The 26,367-nt window shown below is 35.9% G+C and overlaps 2 protein-coding genes across 9 annotated transcripts in view; both read right to left on the reverse strand.

Annotated features, from left to right (window-relative positions):
- Nucleotides 1-1,583: 1,583 nt before the first annotated feature.
- Nucleotides 1,584-26,367, reverse strand: part of LOC131937464 (chymotrypsinogen A) — a 69,582-nt gene continuing 44,798 nt past the window's right edge. Inside the window, exons 1-3 of one of the 7 annotated variants that reach the window (XM_059294925.1) lie at nt 13,600-13,672; nt 3,347-3,448; nt 1,584-2,654 (exon numbers count right to left, since the gene is read on the reverse strand). In XM_059294925.1, coding sequence (XP_059150908.1) covers nt 1,782-2,654; nt 3,347-3,364 — 891 coding nt within the window. In that variant the 5' untranslated portion in view covers nt 3,365-3,448; nt 13,600-13,672 and the 3' untranslated portion in view covers nt 1,584-1,781. Of the gene's footprint in view, nt 2,655-3,346; nt 3,449-5,899; nt 6,024-10,588; nt 11,542-12,258; nt 12,346-13,554; nt 13,689-16,599; nt 17,085-26,367 lie in introns of those variants that run through there. The other 6 variants (XM_059294924.1, XM_059294930.1, XM_059294929.1 and 3 more) reach the window with 6 other exon arrangements.
- LOC131937468 (chymotrypsinogen A) lies at nt 22,881-26,027 on the reverse strand. 2 transcript variants are annotated; one of them, XM_059294936.1, is made up of 3 exons: nt 25,912-26,027; nt 24,643-24,728; nt 22,881-23,943 (listed from the first exon to the last, which is right to left on the reverse strand). In XM_059294936.1, the coding sequence occupies exons 2-3, from the start codon at nt 24,658-24,660 to the stop codon at nt 23,071-23,073; spliced, it is 891 nt and encodes a 296-aa protein (XP_059150919.1). In that variant the 5' UTR covers nt 24,661-24,728; nt 25,912-26,027; the 3' UTR covers nt 22,881-23,070. The 2 variants fall into 2 exon arrangements, with proteins under 2 accessions (XP_059150919.1, XP_059150920.1); XM_059294937.1 differs by having other exon boundaries at nt 25,904-26,027.

Consider the following 26,367-nt stretch of genomic DNA (forward strand, 5'->3'; position numbering starts at 1 on the left):
TCTACACATAATCATGTCATTTGCCCCTCATCCGGTTATGTTATTCGTCCTTCACCTGATCATGTCATTAGGTGTTGATGTGTTATTCGTCTCCAACATAAAAATACCTTTCGTCTCTCACGTGACCAGACTGTTCTTCTCTCACGTGATCACGTCAATTGTTCCCCGAGGGAATTCTTTATTCGTCCCTCGCCACGTCAAGGACCGCACTGCATGTTTTAACCGAGTTAAGAAAGTAATGTCTTCGACCTCGCCTAGTCTAGGTGCTAGATCCTGATTTCTTGTTTAGACATTGTCTGGGCCCTTTGAGCAGGCGATAGATTTACGACATGGCACGAACTGGTGTGTCTTTGATTATAAATAAGGTTTAAGTAAACCTTTCAGCTCGGGGATAACAAAGATATTTTTTTATATGGATACAAGTTTTAAACCAATGAGGACTACATTTCTGTAAGCCTTAAACAGGGGATCACATTTGTAATCTACAGGTTGAAAATTTGCTTAAACCTTTTTGTTTGTAACAAGCAGGTTACGGTTAATTACTTGAAATACCTGGTGCACAAGCCTTGGACGAAGTATTGAAACCTGAAATGCACAATAGCTGTGACAGCATTTCTAGAAAATATGAGCTGTGGAAATAAGATATAGAAAAGTACTAGGAATAACAAACGAAGAACGCATCACAAAAGACGCAGACATAATCCAAAAATGGATAGGACAGTATGTTGACCAGCTGACAATATTTGAAAAACAAAAATTTCATCAAAAACGTTTCAATAACATAATAATAAGCTTTTATGTACTAATGCACTAAAAAGTAGAAAATAAATTATAGACTACTATTTAAATAACCATAAAGAAAAGCGTGGGTCACTTTAGTATCTATTGGATACCTTTACTAATGTTTAGGAAGAGACCCACGCTTTTCTTTATAGTTATTTAAATAGTAGTCTATAATTTATTTTCTACCTTTTAGTGCATTAGTACATAAAAGCTTGTTATTAAAACGTTTTTTATGAAATATTTTTTTAGTACTTTACATGTTTTTATTATAATAGAGTTTTATGACTGAAATCCATTGCGCGCCTACTGAACGTGATGGCGCAGCTATTGAACGTACCGTGATGGCGCAGCTATTGAACGTAATGACGCGTGTGGAGTGGTGGGATAGAAATGCCTACTAATTTGGTCAAAATTTTAATTAATTTATAAAATACTAATTAGGCATCCAATTAAGTCAAATTTAATGCCACGATGCATTGTCTTCATGCCTGGACCCACGTTCCAACAACGAACATATCTGTCAGGTAGAAGTGCCTGCAATTTCGCTCGGCCGTTTCGATCTAGACAGACTGACGACTGACGAGAAAGTGAGTGAAATAAAAGCTTGTAACAAAAACTCAAGTGCTGCTGATTCATTGAACAGTGCCAAGCAATAGAAGAAATGGGAAGACAACATCACTGAAACGTGGCTGTCGTGGGACAGAATAGAAATGGAGGAACACAAAAGTGTAGCTCTTAAAAGACACATACAACAAAACAGCGAGATATTCAACTGTTACCAATAAAATGTTAGAAACATATTGAGAATGAAGTAGAATAAAAACCTTTAATAATTAGTCTCAAGGTAAGGTTAACTTATTTTCGCTTCAAATTAATTATTTTTTGGTAGAATAAATAGATGGAAATATAACATCATCATCATGCAGGTAAAGACGAGTGATCTCATCTTTAAGCAGGCTGTATTAGAGCAATCATTCACGAAAGTCTTTAAAATGTGCCTACGAATTGTTATTAATTGTGTCAGCTATCCACTGAGCGTTACTGGGCACAGATACATAGAAATCCAAAGCTTTTTCGTCCATGGATATTGAATGGGCGACAGTACCAAGCAGGTAGTAACGTCCATTCTTTAAGCAGCTCACGGGTCCGCCAGAGTCTCCAATGTAAGATGCCGCGTATTTTCCATTGGCTGACTCCACGTTATCCACGCAGAAATAACGGCCTACACGATAACTGAGGTCTTTATAGGAGTGACCAGCCTGGCACATGTCTTGATTGATTATTCTGATGCGCAACTGCTGAAGAATGTCCGGAGTGGCACTGCCACTAAATGACGTGTCACCCCAACCTGTGACAAAACAAGGCGAGGCGTCCCAAACGTTGCCCTCCGGAAAACAAATTGGCTGCACGGAATCTGAAAACGTTAAGGGTGAAGAAAGTTTGTAAAGCGCCATATCATTACCATTACCACGTGCGCGAAAACGTGTTTTGGTCTTTGTTCTATTTGCCCTTTGAAGACTGTTGCTTCCATAGTAGACATCATTGACTTCATCTTCACCACAGTGTCTAGCTGTAATTATCCATTCACGATGTATGATAGATCCTCCACAGGTTCCTAAACTCGAGCTAAACCAAATTTGCCAGGGCCAGGCATTCACTGGAGCATCTTTGCCGTTGACGATCTGCTTCGATTGGTCGTTTTTAGACATGCCACAATCGCCTTGTTTGAATAATGGCGGCGATGGTAAGTTCTTGTTTAGAGGTATTTTTGGGTATCTAGTGTCATATTCTTGCTCGTATTTCTCTAATGGCAATTGATTAATTGCGCAATATTCCGCTAGGGTGGACTCAACACAAAGTAAAACAAGTGCCTGTTAAGGAAAAAATAAAACCACATGAAGACATGGACATATTTAATGAAATTAAACATGCAAATTTACATATGGAAAGTCATGAAGATGAGAGAAATGATTTCAGACAATTAAAATTGGTCTTGGCGCTGAAAAGACTATATTGGTTCGAAGTCACTGAATCGACCAATTAGTTTAATGATAACTAAACGTTTGAATATTAAACTAATTGCTGAACCGCTTTTTTTAAAGCTTCACTCCATTGTCTCTTGTCTATACTAACTTTATTTAAAGATGCACAACTTACACGTAATAAAATACACTTTAACGGCACCTCTGCCAACTAAACTCTAAACAACGTCATTGAAATACCGAAGTAATGCTAAATCACGTCACTATAATACCGACGAAGAGCGAAATATCGTTATAACAATACCACCTTCAAAGATAAGTTCACCTGACCACGCCGACACCTAACTTATTAATATTTCTTTACAAATTTGAAGCTGTGTCTTATATTTATACATCAACATTTGCGCTAAAACTGACATAACAGTAAACATAAAATGGAACATGTTAACAAGAACATTATTTGTGGGCTTTAAAGACAATTTTTATTCTTTCAAAGTGCAATCGCTTGATTCCTAAAAACACACTCATCTCACACATTACATCTTTATCCTAAATGAAAATACAATGAAAACAAAATTTACCAAAAAAAGTTCTTTCATTTCTTACAATCATAATAGGCTGACTTTACTCTGCCGTATCTGATCATCTTGTTTGCTGACATTCCTGTTTCACTAATATCCTGTCTAACAATGGAAATATGAAAGGAAATTTATTAAACATATTCTGCAACTTTTGTGACATATCAGATTGACGGTCGTTTCTAGGTAATATACGGAAATACATAATTTCGGTTAAAATAGGTTAAGATTGGTACTGCAAGTTTAGGGTTGGAACGTGTTATCTAATGTGTTCAAGTCAGCAAAATTGGCAAGGAAAGTCAGGCAAGGCAAGGCAAGGCGAGGCGAGGCGAGGTAAGGTTAGGTTAGGTTAGGTTAGGTTAGGTTAGGTTATGTTAGGTTAGGTTAGGTTAGGTTAGGTTAGGTTAGGTTAGGTTAGGTTAGGTTAGGTTAGGTTAGGTTAGCTTACGTTAGGATAGGTTAGGTAAGGTAAGGTAACGTTCCGGTAAGGTAAGGTAAGGTAAGGTAAGGTAAGGTAAGGTAAGGTAAGGTAAGGTAAGGTAAGGTAAGGTAAGGTAAGAAAAGGAAATGTAAGGTAAGGTAAGGTAAGGTAAGGTAAGGTAAGGTAAGGTAAGGTAAGGTAAGGTAAGGTAAGGTAAGGTAAGGTAAGGTAAGGTAAGGTAAGGTAAGGTAAGGTAAGGTAAGGTAAGGTAAGGTAAGGTAAGGTAAGGTAAGGTAAGGTAAGGTAAGGTAAGGTAAGGTAAGGTAAGGTAAGGTAATTCAGATTTAGATGTTTAAATCTAGATCTAGAATCAAATGGACACCAGCGAGTTGACGAAAATCCTTCCATAATGTTGTTGACATGGAATAAAAACGTGCTTTTTTAGATTTAGGATCGTAAAATAATGAAAAATAAAAACTTAAGCCTAAAATTAATTTAGAAATTTAATATTTTTAGAATCAATGCTATAAAAGTTGCAGATCCAGAGAACAATGCAAATTTAAACCCCATGACCTAGTTTTTCATTTTTTAGCTTACAATGTGTACAATAAAATTTATGGCAGCCTATCGAATAGCAGGATGCCATTGTTTAATTCGCCATTACACGTGAAAACCAAATTGTTTTTGCTTTTTTTTTTTAAATTTTAATTTAGTACCGAAAATATTTAAAAACATTAAATACACCCAATCTTTAGTAAAGTCCGGAAAAACCCAGAAAGACAGGATTTTATAACCATACTAGCCGTCCCGGCCAGGCCCTGCTCTGGCTTCTGTGAAAAACCTTTCTGTTAAAGACCATTACCTGTGTGTTCGTAATCATCATAAACCCGGCATTGCTCACCCAAACCACGACCAACCAAAACCAAAACAACAAAACGCAAACATAAAGCTAACACAATTACAATTACAAATACAAACGAAAACAAAAACCTAGCAACAAACCCAACCAAAACCACAAACACCAATACAAACACAAAGAAAAAACAAACAAAAAAGCAAACGAAAACAAAAACCTAACAACAAACCCAACCACAAACACCAATACCAACAAAAAAAAAAACAAAACGAAAAAGCAAATGAAAACAAACCAAATCCAAACGCAAAACCAACCAAAAACACAAATACAAACCCAAACAAAAAAACACAAACAAAAACGAAAAAAGAAAGAACGAAAACAAACCAAATCCAAACGCAAAACCAACCAAAAACACAAATACAAACCCAAACAAAAAAAAAATACAAACAAAAACGAAAAAAGAAAGAACAAAAACGAACCAAATCAAAACGCAACCACTAACGCAAACCCACCTAAACACAAAGAAAACACTAACGCGAACATAAACGCCCGGGGCAGAATCACCTGTTTTAGCTTAATAAACGACTATAGTACCCCAACTTATTCATAGTTTTTGCACTCACTTAAACGAACGCGCCTGTTTCAATTTAATGAACAATTATAATACTCCAAGCTTATCCGTAAAATACCTACAACATTTGCACTTGATCAATCCCCGCTAATTATGTAATTATTTTTTTCCCAACACCAAAACAAAGTAATTAAAAAGTAAATGCTTTTCAACTAATGCAATGGTTTTATAAAGGGAAGTAATTGTGTTTGCCTAATTTATCAAAGGGAAGTAAGCGCTATAGGACTAAAGAAAGACATAATTAGAATTTTTGTAAAAGATGATATATTTTTTAAAACTTGTGTTTAATGAACATGCCGACAATTATTACTATAATTTGAAAAATGAAAATGATTTCCCAACACTTTTAATAGTAATTTTTTAACTCATAAATTTAGACAAATGCGCACGATAATTGATCTAACACTTAAATCCGTAGAAATGCCAACGACAAACATATGCGTTACAGAATTGAGCTTTATATATTAGATTAATTGTAACTACGCTATGCATGATTTTTAAATTAATTAATGGGCCTCTCAAATACCTTTGAGACATTTCTCGCTGGCGTCCATTCTAAAATTACATCAAAACTGTTGTTTTTTTTTCTGCTGCCGATTTAAATTTTCTAAGCAAGAGAAGCTCATCCCTGTGATAAAATAAACTGACCTTCTTGCCGTATATACTGTATCCCCAATTAAATAAACTTCTAACCTGTTACAATGAATTTGCAAATTTTCTATTTTTAAGGTCCAAATAAAAACCAAAATAAGTTAATGAAGTACATACAACCAAAAGTCAACAACATTTCCTTTCAAATTTTAAGTGCCAAATGGTGCACATTCGCTTAAAAATACTCATCCTATAATATGCACATCTCTTAATTTTGTTTTAAATAGAAGAAAATAATTGCGCACCAAGTTAATGGCAACAAGTTAATGTGTTACCGTAACAGCTATGTTGATGAAATTTCATATATAAGTATTATATCAAATTTTTATTTCCGTATCAACTTTTAAGTGATTTCCGATAAATGGAAGTGGAACTTATTCTATTTTCAATTGTTCAAAAGCCTATAACTTGAGTATGTTTTAGATAGATAAACGAAATTTCACTTATAAGTAAAATATCAAATTCTGTCAAATTTTGAGTAATTTTTTAGATTCTAAGAAGTCAATTTAAGTTTCCTTTTAATGTACTAATTTTTCGCTTAAATATACACAAAATGTTAACGCTCATTTATTGGGTAAGTCAATTTTCTATTCAGTTGCGGGACTAGAAAAAAAAGCAATGCACGCACATTTTTTAAAGAACTAATTAATAAATATTAAATTAAATTATTTCTTGATTTAGTAATCCTCATCTATTTCATTTGCTAAGTTTCTCTATTATAATTTAACAGGACTCAAATCAATAGGCTTCTAATAACTCAGTTGTAAAACAAAATATTGTAATTAGTATTTCTGATTTAATATTTTAGTTCGTTGAAACTTATTTCAAGGCTGCCGAAATTAAGAAATGTAAAATTGTAAATTTGGGAAAGATTGGTATGGTATTGGTTTTATCACAACCTTTTTTTTGTATTCACATTATTAGTTTTTAAGTGATATTTTTCTCTTACATAATCGATGTTTTGTACGAGTGCATAAAATATCAATTTAAAGAATAATGTTTGCTTGGTAAAAAAATTAATGATAAAATAATAACTATTGTAAAGATGGAACACCTGTTCGGCTATGAAATGAGTTTTATGGGCCCAACTATTAGATGAATTATGTTAGTTATTATAGAATAATCACCACTTTAATTGGTTCTTTTTTACAGCAACACAGTCAATGTTTACGAAAACATGTTTGGAATTTAAAAAGTTGATTGTTTATGGTGGGAGAAAGGACAACTAAACGGTCTACTCCCCTCCTCCCCCACACTGCGAGGTGTGGCGGTATATAGTTCTCTCCTGTTTCTACTGTTCTATTTTTATAAAGATGTAAATACTAAAAAATTGTTTAAAACATTTCTATTGCCAGATTGCACTAAACGTGCCATCTACTCTACTGTCCACTGTTATATAAGAACTAATCTTCGGTCCACGTTATACATGAATTATAGGCTTACATTTTAAAATGTTATAGGCCTACTTGTTTGAGAAATATATTTTATAAAATAGTTATTGGTCACACACACACACAAATATATATATATATATATATATATATATATATATATATATATATATATATATATATATATATATATATATATATATATATATATATATATATATATATATATATATATATATATATATATGGGGGGGCGCCAAATTATAAGTTCAACCGGGGCGGGGGGGGGGGGGGGGGCAGAGGGGTCGCTACGCCTCTGCACACTAGATGAAAAAGAAGGTTAAAAGAGCGGTGAGATTTGTGTGGAGTGTGTACGTCCACAATGGCTGGAGTTCAAATATTCCATCAACAGCACGACTTAACCATTCTCTTAAGGGCATGTTAAACCCCCAAATTGAAATTTAGGTGTTAGGACTATTTTGAGTCATAAGGAAGTTGTAACTAGCATAGTATATGGAAAAATGCAAAAAAAAATCACTAAAAAGTTATGGTTTTGTGAAAATACTTTCTAAAAAGTGTCATTTTTAGGGTAAAAATAGCTCAAAATTAACTCTCATTGAAATCACAATAACACAGCTTCTGTTTGTCAGAATAACACAAATCTTTAACATAGTGTAATATACGCAATTACAAAAAAAGTTGAACTAAAATAATTAGAAAATAATAAAAAATGGATTTTAGCCAAATTTTTTAAATGTGAGACCTAAAAAATTTCCAAAAAGTAGGGAGTAGACTTAGCTTTTATTTTATAAAATGAGAAGTTTTAAAGATATAGAAATTCTTTTAGTTCACCTTTACAAGCAGTGGTTAGTAAACATGTGTGCAAAATTTCGCTAAATATCTCAAGTAGTTTTTGTGTTATAGTGATTTAACTGGTACAATTTTGTTGAAAAGTAACATTTTAAGAAAAACGCTAAATAGTGAAAAATATACAAAATTTGAAAAAAAAAACGAGAAAAAGCGAAAACTATACCGAATTAGTCATTTTTAAAACCTCCCAGTTACATAAATTGCATCTGAAGCCTCTTACTCAGCAATAAGAACATCTATTTTAGTTATTTTTTAAGTTTTATGTTGCTAAATGTTGCTTAATATAGGTGAATTACGTCATTAGTCTCATTAATTAAAAAATTATAAAAAATACTAGCAATACGAAATTTTGCAAAATGATTATACAAAAATGTTCAGAATCGAATGTAGTTTCAGAAACAGTAGATTTTTAAAAATCAACATTTCTGACTTAAATATGTATTTGGGGGGGGGGGGGGGGGGGGGGGGTTAACCTGCCCTTAAGTTAATAGGACAGCTTTCAATAAGTTTAAAATAATATTTTTTAATTTAAAAGAATTTATACATTTCCATATCAGCTCTCGTTAGTATTGTCATAAATGGGTTGAGGTTTAAAGAAAGTGACTTTAAAACAAAATTCGTCCCTCACCTGACAGGCCATTTGTCTCTCACCTGACCATGTCATTTGTCTCTCACCTGACTTATTATTCGTCCCAGAGCTGACCAAGTCATTTGTCTTTTACCTGACCATGTCATTTTCCCCTCACCTGACCATGTCATTTGTCCCTCACCTGACCATGTCATTTGTCCCTCATCTGATCATGTCATTTGTCCCTCATCTGACCATGTCATTTGTCCCTCACCTGACCATGTCATTTGTCACTCACCTGACCATGTCATTTGTCCCTCACCTGATCATGTCATTTGTCCCTCACCTGACCATGTCATTTGTCCCTCACCTGACATGTCATTTGTCCCTCACCTGACATGTCATTTGTCCCTCATCTGGCCATGTCATTTGTCCCTCACCTGATCATGTCATTTCTCTCTCACCTGACATATCTTTCGTCCCTCGTCTGATAAAGAAAAGCGTGGGTCACTTTAGTATCTACTGGATACCTTTACTAATGTTTAGGAAGATACCCACGCTTTTCTTTATAGTTATTTAAATAGTAGTGTATAATTTATTTTCTACTTTTTAGTGCATTATTACATAAAAGCTTGTTATTAAAACGTTTTTATGCATTTTTTTCAGTACTTTACATGTTTTATTTACAATAGAGTTACATGACTAAAAACCATTGCGCGCCTACTGAACGTGATGGCGCAGCCATTGAACGTGATGGCGCAGCTATTGAACGTGATGACGCGTGTGGTGTGGTTGGATAGACATGCCTACTAATTCGGTCCAAATTTTAATTAATTCATAAAAAATTAATTAGGCATCAAATTAAGTCACATTTTATTCAGATTGCATTGTCTTCATGTCTTGACCCACGTGTCAAATGTGAATCGTATCGGTCAAGTAGAAGTGACCGAATTTTCACTCCAGTGTTTCGATCTAGACTGACGACTGACGACAGACTGACGAGGAAGTGAGTTAAAAAAAGCTTGTAAAAAAATTCATAAAAAACGTTTTAATAACAAGCTTTATGTAATGATGCACTAAAAAGTAGAAAATAAATTATACACTACTATTTAAATTACTATAAAGAAAAGCGTGGGTCACTTTAGTACTTTAGTACCTATCGGATACCTTTACTAATATTTGAGAAGAGACCCACGCTTTTCTTTATAGTAATTTAAATAGTAGTGTATAATTTATTTTCTACTTTTTAGTGCATCATTACATAAAAGCTTGTTATTAAAACGTTTTTTATGAATTTTTTTTTCAGTACTTTACATGTTTTATTTACAATAGAGTTACATGACTGAAAACCATTGCGCGTCTATTGAACGTGATGGCGCGCATACTGAAGGTGATGGCGCAGCTATTGAACGTGATGACGCGTGTGGTGTGGTTGGATAGACATGCCTATTGATTTGGTCCAAATTTTAATTAATTCATAAAAAATTAATTAGACATCCAATTAAGTCAAATTTAATTTCAGATTGCATTGTCTTCATGTCTTGACCCACGTGTCAAATGTGAATCGTATCGGTCAAGTAGAACTGTCCGAATTTTCACTCCTGCGTTTCGATCTAGACAGACTGTCGACTGACGACTGACGACTTACGACTGACGACAGAGGAAGTGAGTTAAATAAAAGCTTGTAAAAAACGAGATATTCAACTGTTATCAATAAAATATTGGAAACTTATTTAGAATGAAATAGAATAAAAACCTTTAATAATTAGTCTCAAGGTAATATAAACTTATTTTCGCTTTTAATTTTTTTTTTGGTAGAATAAATGGATAGAAATGTAACATCATCATCAATCATCATCATGCAGGTAAAGACGAGTGATCTCATCATTAAGCAGGCTGTATTAGAGCGATCATTCACGAAAGTCTTTAAAATGTGGCTACGAATTTTTATTAATAGTGTCAGCTATCCACTGAGCGTTACTGGGTACAGAAACATAAAATTTCATAGCCTTTTCATCCATTTTTATTGAATGGGCGACAGTACCAACCAGGTAGTAACGTCCATTCTTTAAGCAGCTCACGGGTCCGCCAGAGTCTCCAATGTAAGATGCCGCGTATTTTCCATTGGCTGACTCCACGTTATCCACGCAGAAATAACGACCTACATTATAACTTTCGTCTTTAAATGAATGACCAGCTTGGCACATGTCATGGTTTATTATTCTGATGCGCAACTGCTGAAGAATGTCCGGAGTTGCACTGCCACTAAATGACGTGTCACCCCAACCTGTGACAAAACAAGGCGAGGCGTCCCAAACGTTGCCCTCCGGAAAACAAATTGGCTGCACGGAGTCTGAAAACGTTAACGGTGAAGAAAGTTTGTAAAGCGCCATATCATTACCTCTACCAGGAGGTCGAAAACGTGTTTTGGTCTTTGTTCTATTTGCCCTTTGGCGACTGTTGCTTCCATAGTAGACATCATTGACTTGATCTCGACCACAGTGGCTAGCTGTAATTATCCATTCACGATGTATGATAGATCCTCCACAGATTCCTAAACTCGAACGAAACCAAATTTGCCAGGGCCAGGCATTCACTGGAGCATCTTTGCCGTTGACGATCTGCTTCGATTGGTCGTTTTTAGACACGCCACATTCGCCTTGTTTGAATAATGGCGGCGATGGTAAGTTCTTTTTCACAGGTATTTTTGGGTATTTAGTGTCATATTCTTGCTCGTATTTCTCTAACGGCAATTGATTAATTGCGCAATATTCCGCGCGGGTGGACTCAACACAAAGTAATACAAGTATCTGTTAAGGATAAAATAAAACATGTATGCATGGACACATTTGATGACATTAAACATGCAGATAAGTAAAGCCTTGAAGATGAGAGAAAAGATTTCAGATAATTAAATTTTTTCTCGGCGCTAAAATGACTATATTTGTTCGAAGTCACTGAATCGACCAAATAGTTTAATGTAAACTAAACGTTTGTATTAAACTGACTTCTGAACCGCTTTTTTTTTAAAAAAAATTCTATTCACTTATTCTTGTCTATAGGGCATATAAGCAACACAACGGCACTGAACGCTATATAACGTCACTAAAACACCAATTTAATGCTAAATCACGTCACTATAATACCGACAAAGTTTGAAATAACGTTTTTACAATACCAACTACATAGATAACTTCACCACAAAATGACTTGATTATAGATTTTCGCTTCTAGATTAGATCTGTCTTTAGCTCTCCAGCTTTATCTGCTTCCATGATCGAACTCAGGACTTACCGGGTTATCAATCATAAGCTTTACCGACCCGACCACGCCGACACCTTACTTATTAATATTTCAATATAACTTTGAAACTTATCTTATATTTATTCATCAACATTTGATCTAAGACAGGCTAACAGTGAACATTTTTATTTTTTAAAATTTCAAACGGCTGATTCCTTATAACTTATTCATCTTACACGGTAAATCTTTATCCTAAATGAAAATACAATGAAAACAAAATTTACCAAAAATAGTTCTTTCATTTCTTTCAATCATCATAGCCTGGCTTTACTCTGCCGCATTCGATCATCTGATTTACTGCCATATCCTGTCTAACAATTAAAACATGTAAAGAAATGTACAAAACATATTCTTCAATTTTTGCGACTGTTCAGATTGACGGTCGTGTCTAGATAATATACGGAAATACAAAATATCGGTTAAAGAAGGTTAAGTTTGGTACTGCAAGTTTAGGGTTGGAATGTGTTATGTAATGTGTTCAAGTCAGCATACTTGGCAACGCCAGGCCAGGACAGGTCAGGTAAGGTCAGGTCACGTCAGGCCAGGTCAGGTCATGTAAGGTCAGATAAGGTCAGATAAGGTAAGGTAAGGTAAGGTAAGGTAAGGTAAGGTAATGTAAGGTAAGGTAAGGAAAGGTAAGGTAAGGTAAGGTAAGGTAAGGTAAGGTAAGGTAAGGTAAGGTAAGGTAAGGTAAGGTAAGGTAAGGTAAGGTAAGGTAAGGTAAGGTAAGGTAAGGTAAGGTAAGGTAAGGTAAGGTAAGGTAAGGTAAGGTAAGGTAAGGTAAGGTAAGGTAAGGTAAGGTAAGGTAAGGTAAGGTAAGGTAAGGTAAGGTAAGGTAAGGTAAGGTAAGGTAAGGTAAGGTAAGGTAAGGTAAGGTAAGGTATTTCAGATTAAGATGTTTAAATCTAGATCTAGAATCAAATGGACACCAGCGAGTTGACGAAAATCCTTCCATAATGTTGTTGACATGGAATAAAAACGTGCTTTTTTAGATTTAGGATCGTAAAATAATGAAAAATAAAAACTTAAGCCTATAATTAATTTAGAAATTTAATATTTTTAGAATCAATGCTATAAAAGTTGCAGATCCAGAGAACAATGCAAATTTAAACCCCATGACCTAGTTTTTCATTTTTTGGCTTACAATGTGTACAATAAAATTTATGGCAGCCTATCGAATAGCAGGATGTCATTGTTTAATTCGCCATTACACGTGAAAACCAAATTGTTTTTGCTATTTTTTTTAATTTTAATTTAGTTAACGAAAATATTAAAAACATTAAATACACCCAATCTTTAGTAAAGTCCGGAAAAACCCAGAAAGACAGGATTTTATAACCATATTAATTGTAACTACGCCATGCATGATTTTTAAATTAATTAATGGGCCTCTCAAATACCTTTGAGACATTTCTCGCTGGCGTCCATTTTAAAATTACATTAAACTGTTGTTTTTTTTCTGCTGCCGATTTAAATTTTCTAATCAAGAGAAGCTCATCCATGTGATAAAATAAACTGACCTTCTTGCCGTATATATTGTATCCCCAATTAAATAAACTTCTAACCTGTTACAATGAATTTTCAAATTTTCTATTTTTAAGGTCCAAATAAAAACCAAAATAAGTTAATGAAGTACATACAACCAAAAGTCAACAACATTTCCTTTCAAATTTTAAGTGCCAAATGGTGCACATTCGCTTAAAAATACTCATCCTATAATATGCACATCTCTTAATTTTGTTTTAAATAGAAGAAAAGAATTGCGCACCAAGTTAATGGCAACAAGTTAATGTATTACCGTAACAGCTAGGTTGATGAAATTTCATATTTAATTATTACTAGACTACCAGTCATCCGTTGGATAACTGTGGGTTTCGGGGGTCATCCATAAAAAACATCACGTCTGTCACTCAGAGGCGTAGCGACCCTTCCCGGTGCCCGGGGACAAGCTTTTCGATATGAACCACCCACCCCCCCCCCCCCCGGCAAGATTTCGATATGCACCCCCCTCAATATTTCGATGTGCACCACCCCCCCCCCCTCAAGATTTCGATTTGCACCCCCCCTCAAACTTTCGATTTGCACCCCCCTCAACCTTTCAATTTATTTTTCCAACCCATTTTGGCGCCCCCTAAGGTCGGCGCCCGGGGACATATGTACCCCCCGCCCCCACCCCCCTCGCTACGCTACTGCAGTGTCACTTATCGTCACAAAAAACAGACCCCACATTCAAACATATGTTTTTTATCTTTTAAAAACACCGAAAACAACGATTTCGGACTATCCCTTCATATACTGACGTCACAGGTGACTTACTCAACCCTACTTCACTTGCCCAGTGTCCCGCCAAGTCCCAGACAATATGTTTTTATCGTTTAAGAAAACGATTCCAGACGAGCATGTCTCTGACCACACTATCCCTTCATATGCTTAGGACAAACAAACAGGTGAACTCTACTTCACCTGCCCTGTGCCCCGCGAGGTCCTGATAGTCAACCTTATCATTCACATGTAGGCCTTAGGAAAAATAATTGAAAACATTGTTGTACAAAGAAAATAAAACTTTTTACTATTACATTTTACTATATAAGTCATTGTTTTAAACTTTTGTAATAATGTTGTTATTTTACTCATGGATATATCAATAAATTAATTAACGGCTTTAAATTAGTTTGTAATTAACAGTGTTTTTAAGAAGGAACAATATTTACCACCCAAAATACCATTTTACAGCTCTACACATAATGAAGATTCTCCCCAATAACAAATCAGAAAAACAAACAACAAAAAAATGAGTTATCAAACATCACTATTCAGCCAAAGTTAAGCCATTGTTCTAAAACTTTAAAACAAATATAGTTAATCTACCAATGAATAAATCAATAAATTAATTAACTTCTTTAAACAAATGTGTGATTAACAGTCTGTCTGCAATAAAAAATTATTCTCTACCTACATACTATTTTACAGCTCTAGAGAGAGTAGAACCATATACAATAGTAAATCAGACAAATAAATATTCATGTTAACAAACTTGAGTTTTAGTAGTAGATCTATATAGATATCAAATTTTTTTGTATCATTTTTTCAGGGATTTCCGATAAACAGAAGTGGAACTTATTCTATTTTCAATTTTTCAATAGCCTATAACTTGAGTATGTTTTACATAGATAAACGAAATTCTGTCAAATTTTGAGTAATTTTCTAGATGCTAAAAAGAAAGTGTCCGCTAAACAATTTAACTTTCCTTTTAATATACTAATTTTCCGCTTATCTATACACAAATTATTTACGTTCATTTATTGGGTAAGTCATTTTTCTATTCCTGGCGGGACTAGAAAAAAAATCCGCACGCACATTTTTAAGACCTAATTAAATATTAAATTAAACTAGAATACCCGTCATCCGTTGGATAACTGTGGGTTTCGGGGGTCATCCATCAAAAAACATCACGTCTGTCACTCAGAGGCATAGCGAGCCTTCCCGGCGCCCGGGGACAAACTTTTCGATTTTAACCCCCCCCCCCCCCCCCCAAGATTTCGATTTTCAACCCCCCTCGAACTTTTGATGTGCACCCCCCCCCACTCAAACTTTCGATTTGAACCCCCCTCAACCTTTCAATTTATTTTTCCAAACCATTTTGGCGCCCCAACATATGTCCCCCCCCCGCCCCCCTCCACCTCCCCCCCGCCTCCCCTCCCCTCCCCCCCCCCCCCCCCGCCTCCCCTCCCGCCCCCCCCCCCCCTCCTCGCTACGCTACTGAAGTGTCACTTATCGTCACAAAAAACAGACCCCACATTCAAAAATATGTTTCTTATCTTTTAAAAACACCGAAAACACCGATTTCGGCCTATCCCTTCATATACTGACGTCACATGTGACCTACTCAACTCTACTTCACCTGCCCAGTGTCCCGCCAAGTCTCAGACAACATGTTTTTATCGTTTAAATAACGATTCCAGCCGAGCATGTCTCTGACCACACTATCCTTTCATATGCTTAGGACAAAGAAACAGATGAACTCTACTTCACCTGCCCTGTATCTTGCCAAGTTCAGATAGGCAACTTTATCATTCACATCTAAAAAAAAAAATTGAAAAAAAATATCATTGACACATTGGTCTAGAACCTGTACCACCCGCATGAGAGCGGACTACGCTACCAACTTAGCTATTTACTCGTGACGTCACAAATGAATTTTTATACTATACTTTTGAGTTTCCGCGCATAGATCTAGATCTAAGTCTAGTAGTAGAATCTAGTAACTTTCAAATTACATTTTATCTTAAATTAGCCAAACAAAGATTTATATAAAATAATTAAGGCCTGAAATAGATTCTAGATCTAGATGTATTAAGGCCTGAAATAGATTCTAGATGTAGAATTTACATTAAGTCTAGATCTAGAATTTACATTGAGTCTAGTGACCTAGATCTAGGCTAGATCTAGGCTAGATTCATAACTTTCCTTCGACAGCTGATCTTTAGATCTAGAGAAATTTATTGTAAAACTAAATGAAAAAAGACAGTTTAAAATTGATATAAGTGTTGGAACGTAATAAATACAGCAAACGGACGTATTGTTAAAGTTATGACCGACAGAAAATTAGATTTAGAACGCGTTAAACTTTTGAATGGGAACACAATTTTCTTCAAAAGACGCCGCCATTTTATTGTACTAAAGAGTAAACAAAAACCTGTGACGTCACTATTCCCACAAAGTTTAGTCAAGGTTTTAACATTTTAAAAAAAAATGGGTTATTCTGCGTAGGAATAAATCAATAAATTAATTAACGTCTTTAAATAAATGTGTGATTAACAGTCTGTCTGCATTAAAAAATTATTCTCTACCTGCATACCATTTTACAGCTTTCCAGATAGAGTCGAACATATCACAATTTTCGATCAGGCAAACAAATAAATATTCAAACATGTAAACAAACTTGACTTTTAGTAGTATACTAGAATACCCGTCATCCGTTGGATAACTGTGGGTTTCGGGGGTCATCCATCAAAAAACATCACGTCTGTCACTCAGAGGCATAGCGACCCTTCCCGGAGCCCGGGGACAAAGTTTTCGATTTGAACCCCCCCCCTCAAACTTTTGATGTGCACCCCCCCCCCACTCAAACTTTCGATTTGAACCCCCCTCAACCTATCAATTTATTTTTCCAAAACATTTTGGCGCCCCAACATATGTCCCCCCCCCTTCCCCCCTCCACCTCCCCACCCCCCCCTTCCCCCCCCGCCTCCCCTCCCCACCCCCCGCCTCCCCTCCCCACCCCCCGCCTCCCCTCCCCACCCCCCGCCTCCCCTCCCCTACCGCCCCCCCCCCCCTCCTCGGTACGCTACTGCAGTGTCACTTATCGTCACAAAAAACAGACCCCACATTCAAATATATGTTTTTTATCTTTTAAAAACACCGAAAACACCGATTTCGGACTATCCCTTCATAAACTGACGTCACAGGTGACCTACTCAACTCTACTTCACCTGCCCAGTGTCCTGCCAAGTCTCAGACAACATGTTTTTATCGTTTAAAAAACAATTCCAGCCGAGCATGTATCTGACCACACTATCCTTTCATATGCTTAGGACAAAGAAACAGATGAACTCTACTTCACCTGCCCTGTATCTTGCCAAGTTCAGATAGGCAACGTTATCATTCACATCTAAAAAAAAAAAAATTGAAAAAAAAAATTTCATTGACATATTGGTCTAGAACCCGTGCCTCCTGCATGAGAGCTGACTACGCTACCATTTTAGCTATTTACTCGTGACGTCACAAGTGAATTTTTATACTATACTATGTATCTCCTTATGCAACTTGATTTACGGCGTATAGATTCTAGATCTAGATCTAAAAATAAGTCTAGTAGTACTAACTTTCAAATTAAATTTTATCTTAAATAAGCCAAACAAAGATTTATATAAAATAATTAAGGCCTGAAATAGATTCTAGATGTAGAATTTACATTAAGTCTAGATCTAGAATTTACATAGAAACCTAGTGACCTACATCTAGGCTAGATCTAGATCTAGGCTAGATTCATAAATTTCCTTCGATAGCTGATCTTTAGATCTAGAGAAATTTATTGTAAAACTAAATGAAAAAGACAGTTGAACATTGATATAAGTGTTGGAACGTAATAAATACAGCAAACGGACGTATTGTTAAAGTTATGACCGACAGAAAATTAGATTTAGAACGCGTTAAACTTTTGAATGGGAACACAATTTTCTTCAATAGACGCCGCCATTTTATTGTACTAAAGAGTAAACAAAAACCTGTGACGTCACGGTCCCGCCGAGTCTAGTGGCTTTTCAAATATTTTAAAAAAAAATGGGTTATTCTGCGTAGGAATAAATCAATAAATTAATTAACGTCTTTAAATAAATTTGTGATCAACAGTCTGTCTGCATTAAAAAATTATTCTCTACCTGCATACCATTTTACAGCTTTCCAGATAGAGTCGAACATATCACAATTTTCGATCAGGCAAACAAATAAATATTCAAACATGTAAACAAAGTTGACTTTTAGTAGTATATAGACTAGAATACCCGTCATCCGTTGGATAACTGTGGGTTTCGGGGGTCATCCATCAAAAAACATCACGTCTGTCACTCAGAGGCATAGCGACCCTTCCCGGCGCCCGGGGACAAAGTTTTCGATTTGAACCCCCCCCCCCCCCTCAAACTTTTGATGTGCACCCCCCCCCCACTCAAACTTTCGATTTGAACCCCCCTCAACCTATCAATTTATTTTTCCAAACCATTTTGGCGCCCCAACATATGCCCCCCCCCCCCTTCCCCCTCCCCACCCCCCGCCTCCCCTTCCCCCCCCACCCCCCGCCTCCCCTCCCCACCCCCCGCCTCCCCTCCCCTACCGCCCCCCCCCCCTCCTCGGTACGCTACTGCAGTGTCACTTATCGTCACAAAAAACAGACCCCACATTCAAATATATGTTTTTTTATCTTTTAAAAACACCGAAAACACCGATTTCGGACTATCCCTTCATAAACTGACGTCACAGGTGACCTACTCAACTCTACTTCACCTGCCCAGTGTCCTGCCAAGTCTCAGACAACATGTTTTTATCGTTTAAAAAACAATTCCAGCCGAGCATGTATCTGACCACACTATCCTTTCATATGCTTAGGACAAAGAAACAGATGAACTCTACTTCACCTGCCCTGTATCTTGCCAAGTTCAGATAGGCAACGTTATCATTCACATCTAAAAAAAAAATTGAAAAAAAAAATTTCATGGACATATTGGTCTAGAACCCGTGCCTCCTGCATGAGAGCTGACTACGCTACCATTTTAGCTATTTACTCGTGACGTCACAAGTGAATTTTTTATACTATACTATGTGTCTCCTTATGCAACTTGATTTACGCGTATAGATTCTAGATCTAGATCTAAAAATAAGTCTAGTAGTACTAACTTTCAAATTAAATTTTATCTTAAATAAGCCAAACAAAGATTTATATAAAATAATTAAGGCCTGAAATAGATTCTAGATGTAGAATTTACATTGAATCTAGTGACCTACATCTAGGCTAGATCTAGATCTAGATCTAGGCTAGATTCATAAATTTCCTTCGATAGCTGATCTTTAGATCTAGAGAAATTTATCGTAAAACTAAATGAAAAAGACAGTTGAAAATTGATATAAGTGTTGGAACGTAATAAATACAGCAAACGGACGTATTGTTAAAGTTATGACCGACAGAAAATTAGATTTAGAATGCGTTAAACTTTTGAATGGGAACACAATTTTCTTCAATAGACGCCGCCATTTTATTGTACTAAAGAGTAAACAAAAACCTGTGACGTCACGGTCCCGCCGAGTCTAGTGGCTTTTCAAATATTTAAAAAAAAAATGGGTTATTCTGCATAGGAATAAATCAATAAATTAATTAACGTCTTTAAATAAATTTGTGATCAACAGTCTGTCTGCATTAAAAAATTATTCTCTACCTGCATACCATTTTACAGCTTTCCAGATAGAGTCGAACATATCACAATTTTCGATCAGGCAAACAAATAAATATTCAAACATGTAAACAAAGTTGACTTTTAGTAGTATATAGATAGATTATTTCTTGATTTAGTAATCCTCATCTATTTTATTTACTAAGTTTCTCTACTATAATTTAAGTTGTAAAAAAATTGTAATTAGTATTTCTGATTTAATATTTTAGTTCGTTGAAACTTATTTCATGCCTGCCGAAATTAAGAAATGTAAAATTGTAAATTTAGGAAAGAATTGTATGGTTTCCTGTATAAGTTTTATCACAACTTTTTTTTGTATTTACATTATTAGTTTTTAAGTGATTTTTTTCTCTTACATAATCTATGTTTTGTATGAGTCCATAAAATAATAATGTTTTAATTCGCTTGGTAAAAAATTAATGATAAAATAATAACTATTGTAACGATGGAACACCTGTTCGGCTATGAAATGAGTTTCATGGGCCCAACTATCAGATGAATTATGTTAGTGACTGTAGAATAATCACCAATTTAATTGGTTCTTTTTTACAGCAACACAGTCAATGTTTACGAAAACATGTTTGGAATTTAAAAAGTTGATTGTTTATGGTGGGAGAAATGACAGCCTAACGGCCTGCCCCCCCCCCCCACCCCCACATTGCGAGGTGTGGCGGTATATAGTTCTCTCCTGTTTCTACTGTGTTCTATTTTTATAAAGATTTAATTACTAAAAAAAAATTGTTAAAAACATTTCTATGGCCAGATTGCAATAAAAGTTCCATCTACTCTACTACCTACTGTTATATAAGAACTAGTCTTCGGTTCCCGTTACAAACGAATTATAGGCTTATATTTTTACATGTTATAGGCCTACTTTTTTGAGAAATATATTTTGCACACACACACACGCACACACACATACACATATATATATATATATATATATATATATATATATATATATATATATATATATATAGAGAGAGAGAGAGAGAGAGAGAGAGAGAGAGAGAGAGAGAGAGAGAGAGAGATGGGGGCGCCGAATTGGGGGGGGGGGGGAGCGAGAGGGGTCGATACGCCTCTACACACTCGTTGAAGAAGAAGGTTAAAAGAGCAGTGAGATTTGTGTGGAGTGTGAACGTCCACAATGGCTGGAGTTCAAATAATCCAGCAACAGCTCGAATCAGCCATTCTCTTATGTTCATCGGACGGCTTTCAATAAGTTTTACAATAATATGTTTTAATTTAAAAGAATTGATACATTCCCATATTTCCGCTATTATTTGTAGTGTCATAAATGGGTTGAGGTTTAAAGAAAATGTTTTTAAAACTAAATTTGTCCTTCACCTGACCAGGTCATTTCTCCGTCACCTGACCAGGTCATTTGTCCCTCATCTGACCATGTCATTTGTCCCTCACCTGATCATGTCATTTCTCTCTCACCTGACATATCATTCGTCCATCGTCTGCCAATGTCACGGCGGGCAATGGTATTTGCAACCAAAGCTACTTTTTAAAATAGTTTTGAGTTTTCTGAGCAAAATTCCTTAGCCTGCTACAACCAGTGCCGGCGCCAGGTTATTTAGCGCCCTAGGCAAAACATATTAAAAGCGCTCCACCCCCCACCCCCGCTATTTTTTTCGTGCCCCCATATTATCAGAGGCGTAGCGACCCTTCCCGGCGCCCGGGGACAAATTTTCGATTTGCACATCCTCCCCTTAAACTTTTGATTTGCACCCCCTCAAACTTTCAATTTGTTTTTCCATCCCATTTTGGCGCCCCCCCCCCCCCTACGGACAGCGCCCTAGGTGACCGCCTAGTTCGCCTTTTAGGTAACACCGGCCCTGGCTACAACAAACGTTTAGCAAAAATGTTTTGCAATGTAGTGATCTGTTGGAAAAACATAACACACTACTGCGCGCCTCGATTATAACTTGGTAAAACATAATGGCCACGTAGGCGGGCGGCTAATCTTGGCAGGATACACGTAAATTTCCTTTTTTTTAATCCGTCGAAGGCCATAGTTAGGAGACCCTGGTCTAGACTAAACTATGTTGTATCATTGTATGACCATATAGTAATGGTATTCATACTTTTTTTTTCTAGCTATCCCGTCATCTGAGACTTTTAGGAAAAGAGAATGGGTGTCTTGAAGGAGTTGCCATTAGATTGTGATATAACTGATGAAGTGAGCTGGTCTTACAATTTCACTAAACTGTTTCAGATTCTGAATCTCTGCTTCTTAAAGAAGTGGTCTAAGCTCCCAGTCTGCCAAAGTTTCTGATAAACATTTGACCTGTGATGCAACATGTTGCTGAAGATAACTCTGCAGCTGATACATTGTCGACCGTTATACCTCATCCCAAAATAGAACAAGTTTTGTTCCCATGAATTTATGCATTAACCAAACAGAATTATTTCAAGAGAGTACAGCTTACATAGTTCTAATCATTTTTTTTGGTGAGGGCTGTATGTTACTTTGGATACCATTGTTTGCCACAAATAAATCTCTATTTGCATGGACATGGCAGATCACGGCTAGCAATTGTTCTAAATTTTCAGTTCGTAACACAATATATCTAGTACTTTTTTAGCTGGAAAGTACACAAAATCGGGGATGTGACGCCAACCACGTCATAAGATATTTCTTACGACAATCATAAGTTTATCTCTAAGCTAGCTCAGACAGCCGAGTGACAAACTCTATATATAAGCCTGTAACTAAAACTTAGTAATCAAGCACCCCAATAAACCCCGTAAAGTTGTTGACGGCTCACCAAATTCACCCACAACAAAACAGCGAGATATTCAACTATTATCAATAAAATGTTGGAAACATTTAGAACGAAGTACAATATAAACCTTTAATAATTAGTCTCAAGGTAAGGTTAACTTATTTTCGCTTTTAATTAATTATTTTTTGGTAGAATAAATGGATGGAAATGTAACATCATCATCATGCAGGTAAAGACGAGTGATCTCATCATTAAGCAGGCTGTATTAGAGCGATCATTCACGAAAGTCTTTAAAATGTACCTACGAATTTTTATTAATAGTGTCAGCTTTCCACTGAGCGTTACTTGGCACAGAAACATAAAATTTCATTGCCTTTTCGTCCATTTTTATTGAATGGGCGACAGTACCAACCAGGTAGTAACGTCCATTCTTTAAGCAGCTCACGGGTCCGCCAGAGTCTCCAATGTAAGATGCCGCGTATTTTCCATTGGCTGACTCCACGTTATCCACGCAGAAATAACGGCCTACACGATAACTGAGGTCTTTATAGGAGTGACCAGCCTGGCACATGTCTTGATTGATTATTCTGATGCGCAACTGCTGAAGAATGTCCGGAGTGGCACTGCCACTAAATGACGTGTCACCCCAACCTGTGACAAAACAAGGCGAGGCGTCCCAAACGTTGCCCTCCGGAAAACAAATTGGCTGCACGGAATCTGAAAACGTTAAGGGTGAAGAAAGTTTGTAAAGCGCCATATCATTACCATTACCACGTGCGCGAAAACGTGTTTTGGTCTTTGTTCTATTTGCCCTTTGAAGACTGTTGCTTCCATAGTAGACATCATTGACTTCATCTTCACCACAGTGTCTAGCTGTAATTATCCATTCACGATGTATGATAGATCCTCCACAGGTTCCTAAACTCGAGCTAAACCAAATTTGCCAGGGCCAGGCATTCACTGGAGCATCTTTGCCGTTGACGATCTGCTTCGATTGGTCGTTTTTAGACATTCCACAATCGCCTTGTTTGAATAATGGCGGCGATGGTAAGTTCTTGTTTAGAGGTATTTTTGGGTATCTAGTGTCATATTCTTGTTCGTATTTCTCTAACGGCAATTGATTAATTGCACAATATTCCGCTTTGCTGGACTCAACACAAAGTAATACAAGTATCTGTTGGGGATAAAATAAAACATGTATACATGGACACATTTGATGACATTAAACATTCAGATAAGTAAAGCCTTGAAGATGAGAGAAAAGATTTCAGATAAATTTTTTCTCGGCGCTAAAATGACTATATTTGTTCGAAGTCACTGAATCGACCAAATAGTTTAATGTAAACTAAACGTTTGTATTAAACTGACTTCTGAACCGCTTTTTAAAAACAAAATTCTATTCACTGACTCTTGTCTATAGGGCCTACAACGGCACTAAACACTATATAACGTCACTAAAACACCAAATTAATGCTAAATCACGTCATTATAATTCCGACGAAATGCGAAATAAATGTATTACAATACCACCTACATAGATAACCTCCATAGATAACCTGACTATAGATTTTCTCTTCTAGGTTAGATCTGTCTTTAGCTCTCCAGCTTTATCTGCTTTCATGATTGAACTCAGGACTTACCGAGTTAACAATCATAAGCTTTACCGACCCGACCACGTCGACACCTTACTTATTAATATTTCAATATAACTTTAAAGCTTATCTTATATTTATTCATCAACATTTGATATAAGACATACTAACAGTGAACATTTTTATTTTTTAAAATTTCAAACGGTTGATTCCTTATAACTTATTCATCTTACACGGTAAATCTTTATCCTAAATGAAATTACAATGAAAACAAAATTTACCAAAAAAAGTTCTCTCATTTCTTTCAATAATAATAGGCTGGCTTTACTCTGCGCATCTGATCATCTGATTTACTGCCATATCCTGTCTAACAATTAAAACATGTAAAGAAATGTACAAAACATATTCTTCAATTTTTTCGACTTTTCAGATTTACGGTCGTGTCTAGATAATATACTGAAATACAAAATATCGGTTAAAATAGGTTAAGTTTGGTACTGCAAGTTTAGGGTTGGAATGTGATATGTAATGTGTTAAAGTCAGCATACTTGGCAAGGCCAGGCCAGGCCAGGCCAGGCCAGGCAAGGTCAGGTCAGGTCAGGCCAGGTCAGGTCAGGTCAGGTCAGGTCAGGTCAGGTCAGGTCAGGTCAGGTCAGGTCAGGTCAGGTCAGGTCAGGTCGGGTCAGGTCAGGTTAGGTTAGGTTAGGTTAGGTTAGGTAAGGTAAGGTAAGGTAAGGTAAGGTAAGGTAAGGTAAGGTAAGGTAAGGTAAGGTAAGGTAAGGTAAGGTAAGGTAAGGTAAGGTAAGGTAAGGTAAGGTAAGGTAAGGTAAGGTAAGGTAAGGTAAGGTAAGGTAAGGTAAGGTAAGTTAAGGTAAGTTAAGGTAAGTTAAGGTAAGTTAAGGTAAGTTAAGGTAAGGTAAGGTAAGGTAAGGTAAGGTAAGGTAAGGTAAGGTAAGGTAAGGTAAGGTAAGGTAAGGTAAGGTAAGGTAAGGTAAGGTAAGGTAAGGTAAGGTAAGGTAAGGTAAGGTAAGACACGTTTTTCATCGCTTATAGTAGAGTGATCGCTTGCATTATTGTGATGTATAGCATTTATTTTCTACTTTTTAGTTCAATCAGAAAACGTGGGTTTTTTAAACTTTTTTAATGATAATTATTTAGCTTACAATGTGTACAATAAAATTTATGGCAGCCTATCGAATAGGATGTCATTGTTTATGTCGCCATTACACGTGAAAACCAATTTGTTTTTGCTTATTTTAAAATTTTTATTTAGTTACCGAAAATATTAAAAACACCAAATACACCCAATCTTTAGTAAAGTCCGAAAAAAACCAAAAAGACAGGATTTTATAACCATATTAATTGTAACTACGCCGTGCATGATTTTTAAATTAATTAAAGGGCCTCTCAAATACCTTTGAGGCTTTGAGACATTTCTCGCTAGCGTCTATTCTAAAATTACATTAAAACTGTTGTTTTTTCTGCTGCCGATTGATATTTTCAAAGCAAAAGAAGCTATTCCCTGTGATAAAATAAACTGACCTTCTTACCGTATATACTGTATCCCCAATTAAATTAACTCCTAACATGTTACAATGAATTTTCAAATTTTCTATTTTTAAGGTCCAAATAAAAACCAAAATAAGTTAATGAATCACAACCGAACGTCAACAATATTTCCTTTCAAATTTTAAGTACCAAATGGTGCACATTCGCTTAAAAATACTCATCTATAATACGCGCATCTCTTAATTTTGTTTTAAATAGAAGAAAATAATTGCGCACCAAGTTAATGTGTTACCGTAACAGCTAGGTTGATGAAATTTTATATATAAGTATAATATCGAATTTTTATTTCTGTATCAACTTTTTAGTGATTTCCGATAAACGGAAGTGGAACTTATTCTATTTTCAATTTTTCAAAAGCCTATAACTTGAGTATGTTTCACATAGATAAACGAAATTTCACATATAAGTAAAATATCAAATTCTGTCAAATCTTGAGT

Source organism: Physella acuta, unplaced genomic scaffold (assembly GCF_028476545.2).
Source record: "Physella acuta isolate Inbredline_101_S28 unplaced genomic scaffold, ASM2847654v3 ptg000211l, whole genome shotgun sequence".
NCBI classification, from domain to species: domain Eukaryota; kingdom Metazoa; phylum Mollusca; class Gastropoda; family Physidae; genus Physella; species Physella acuta.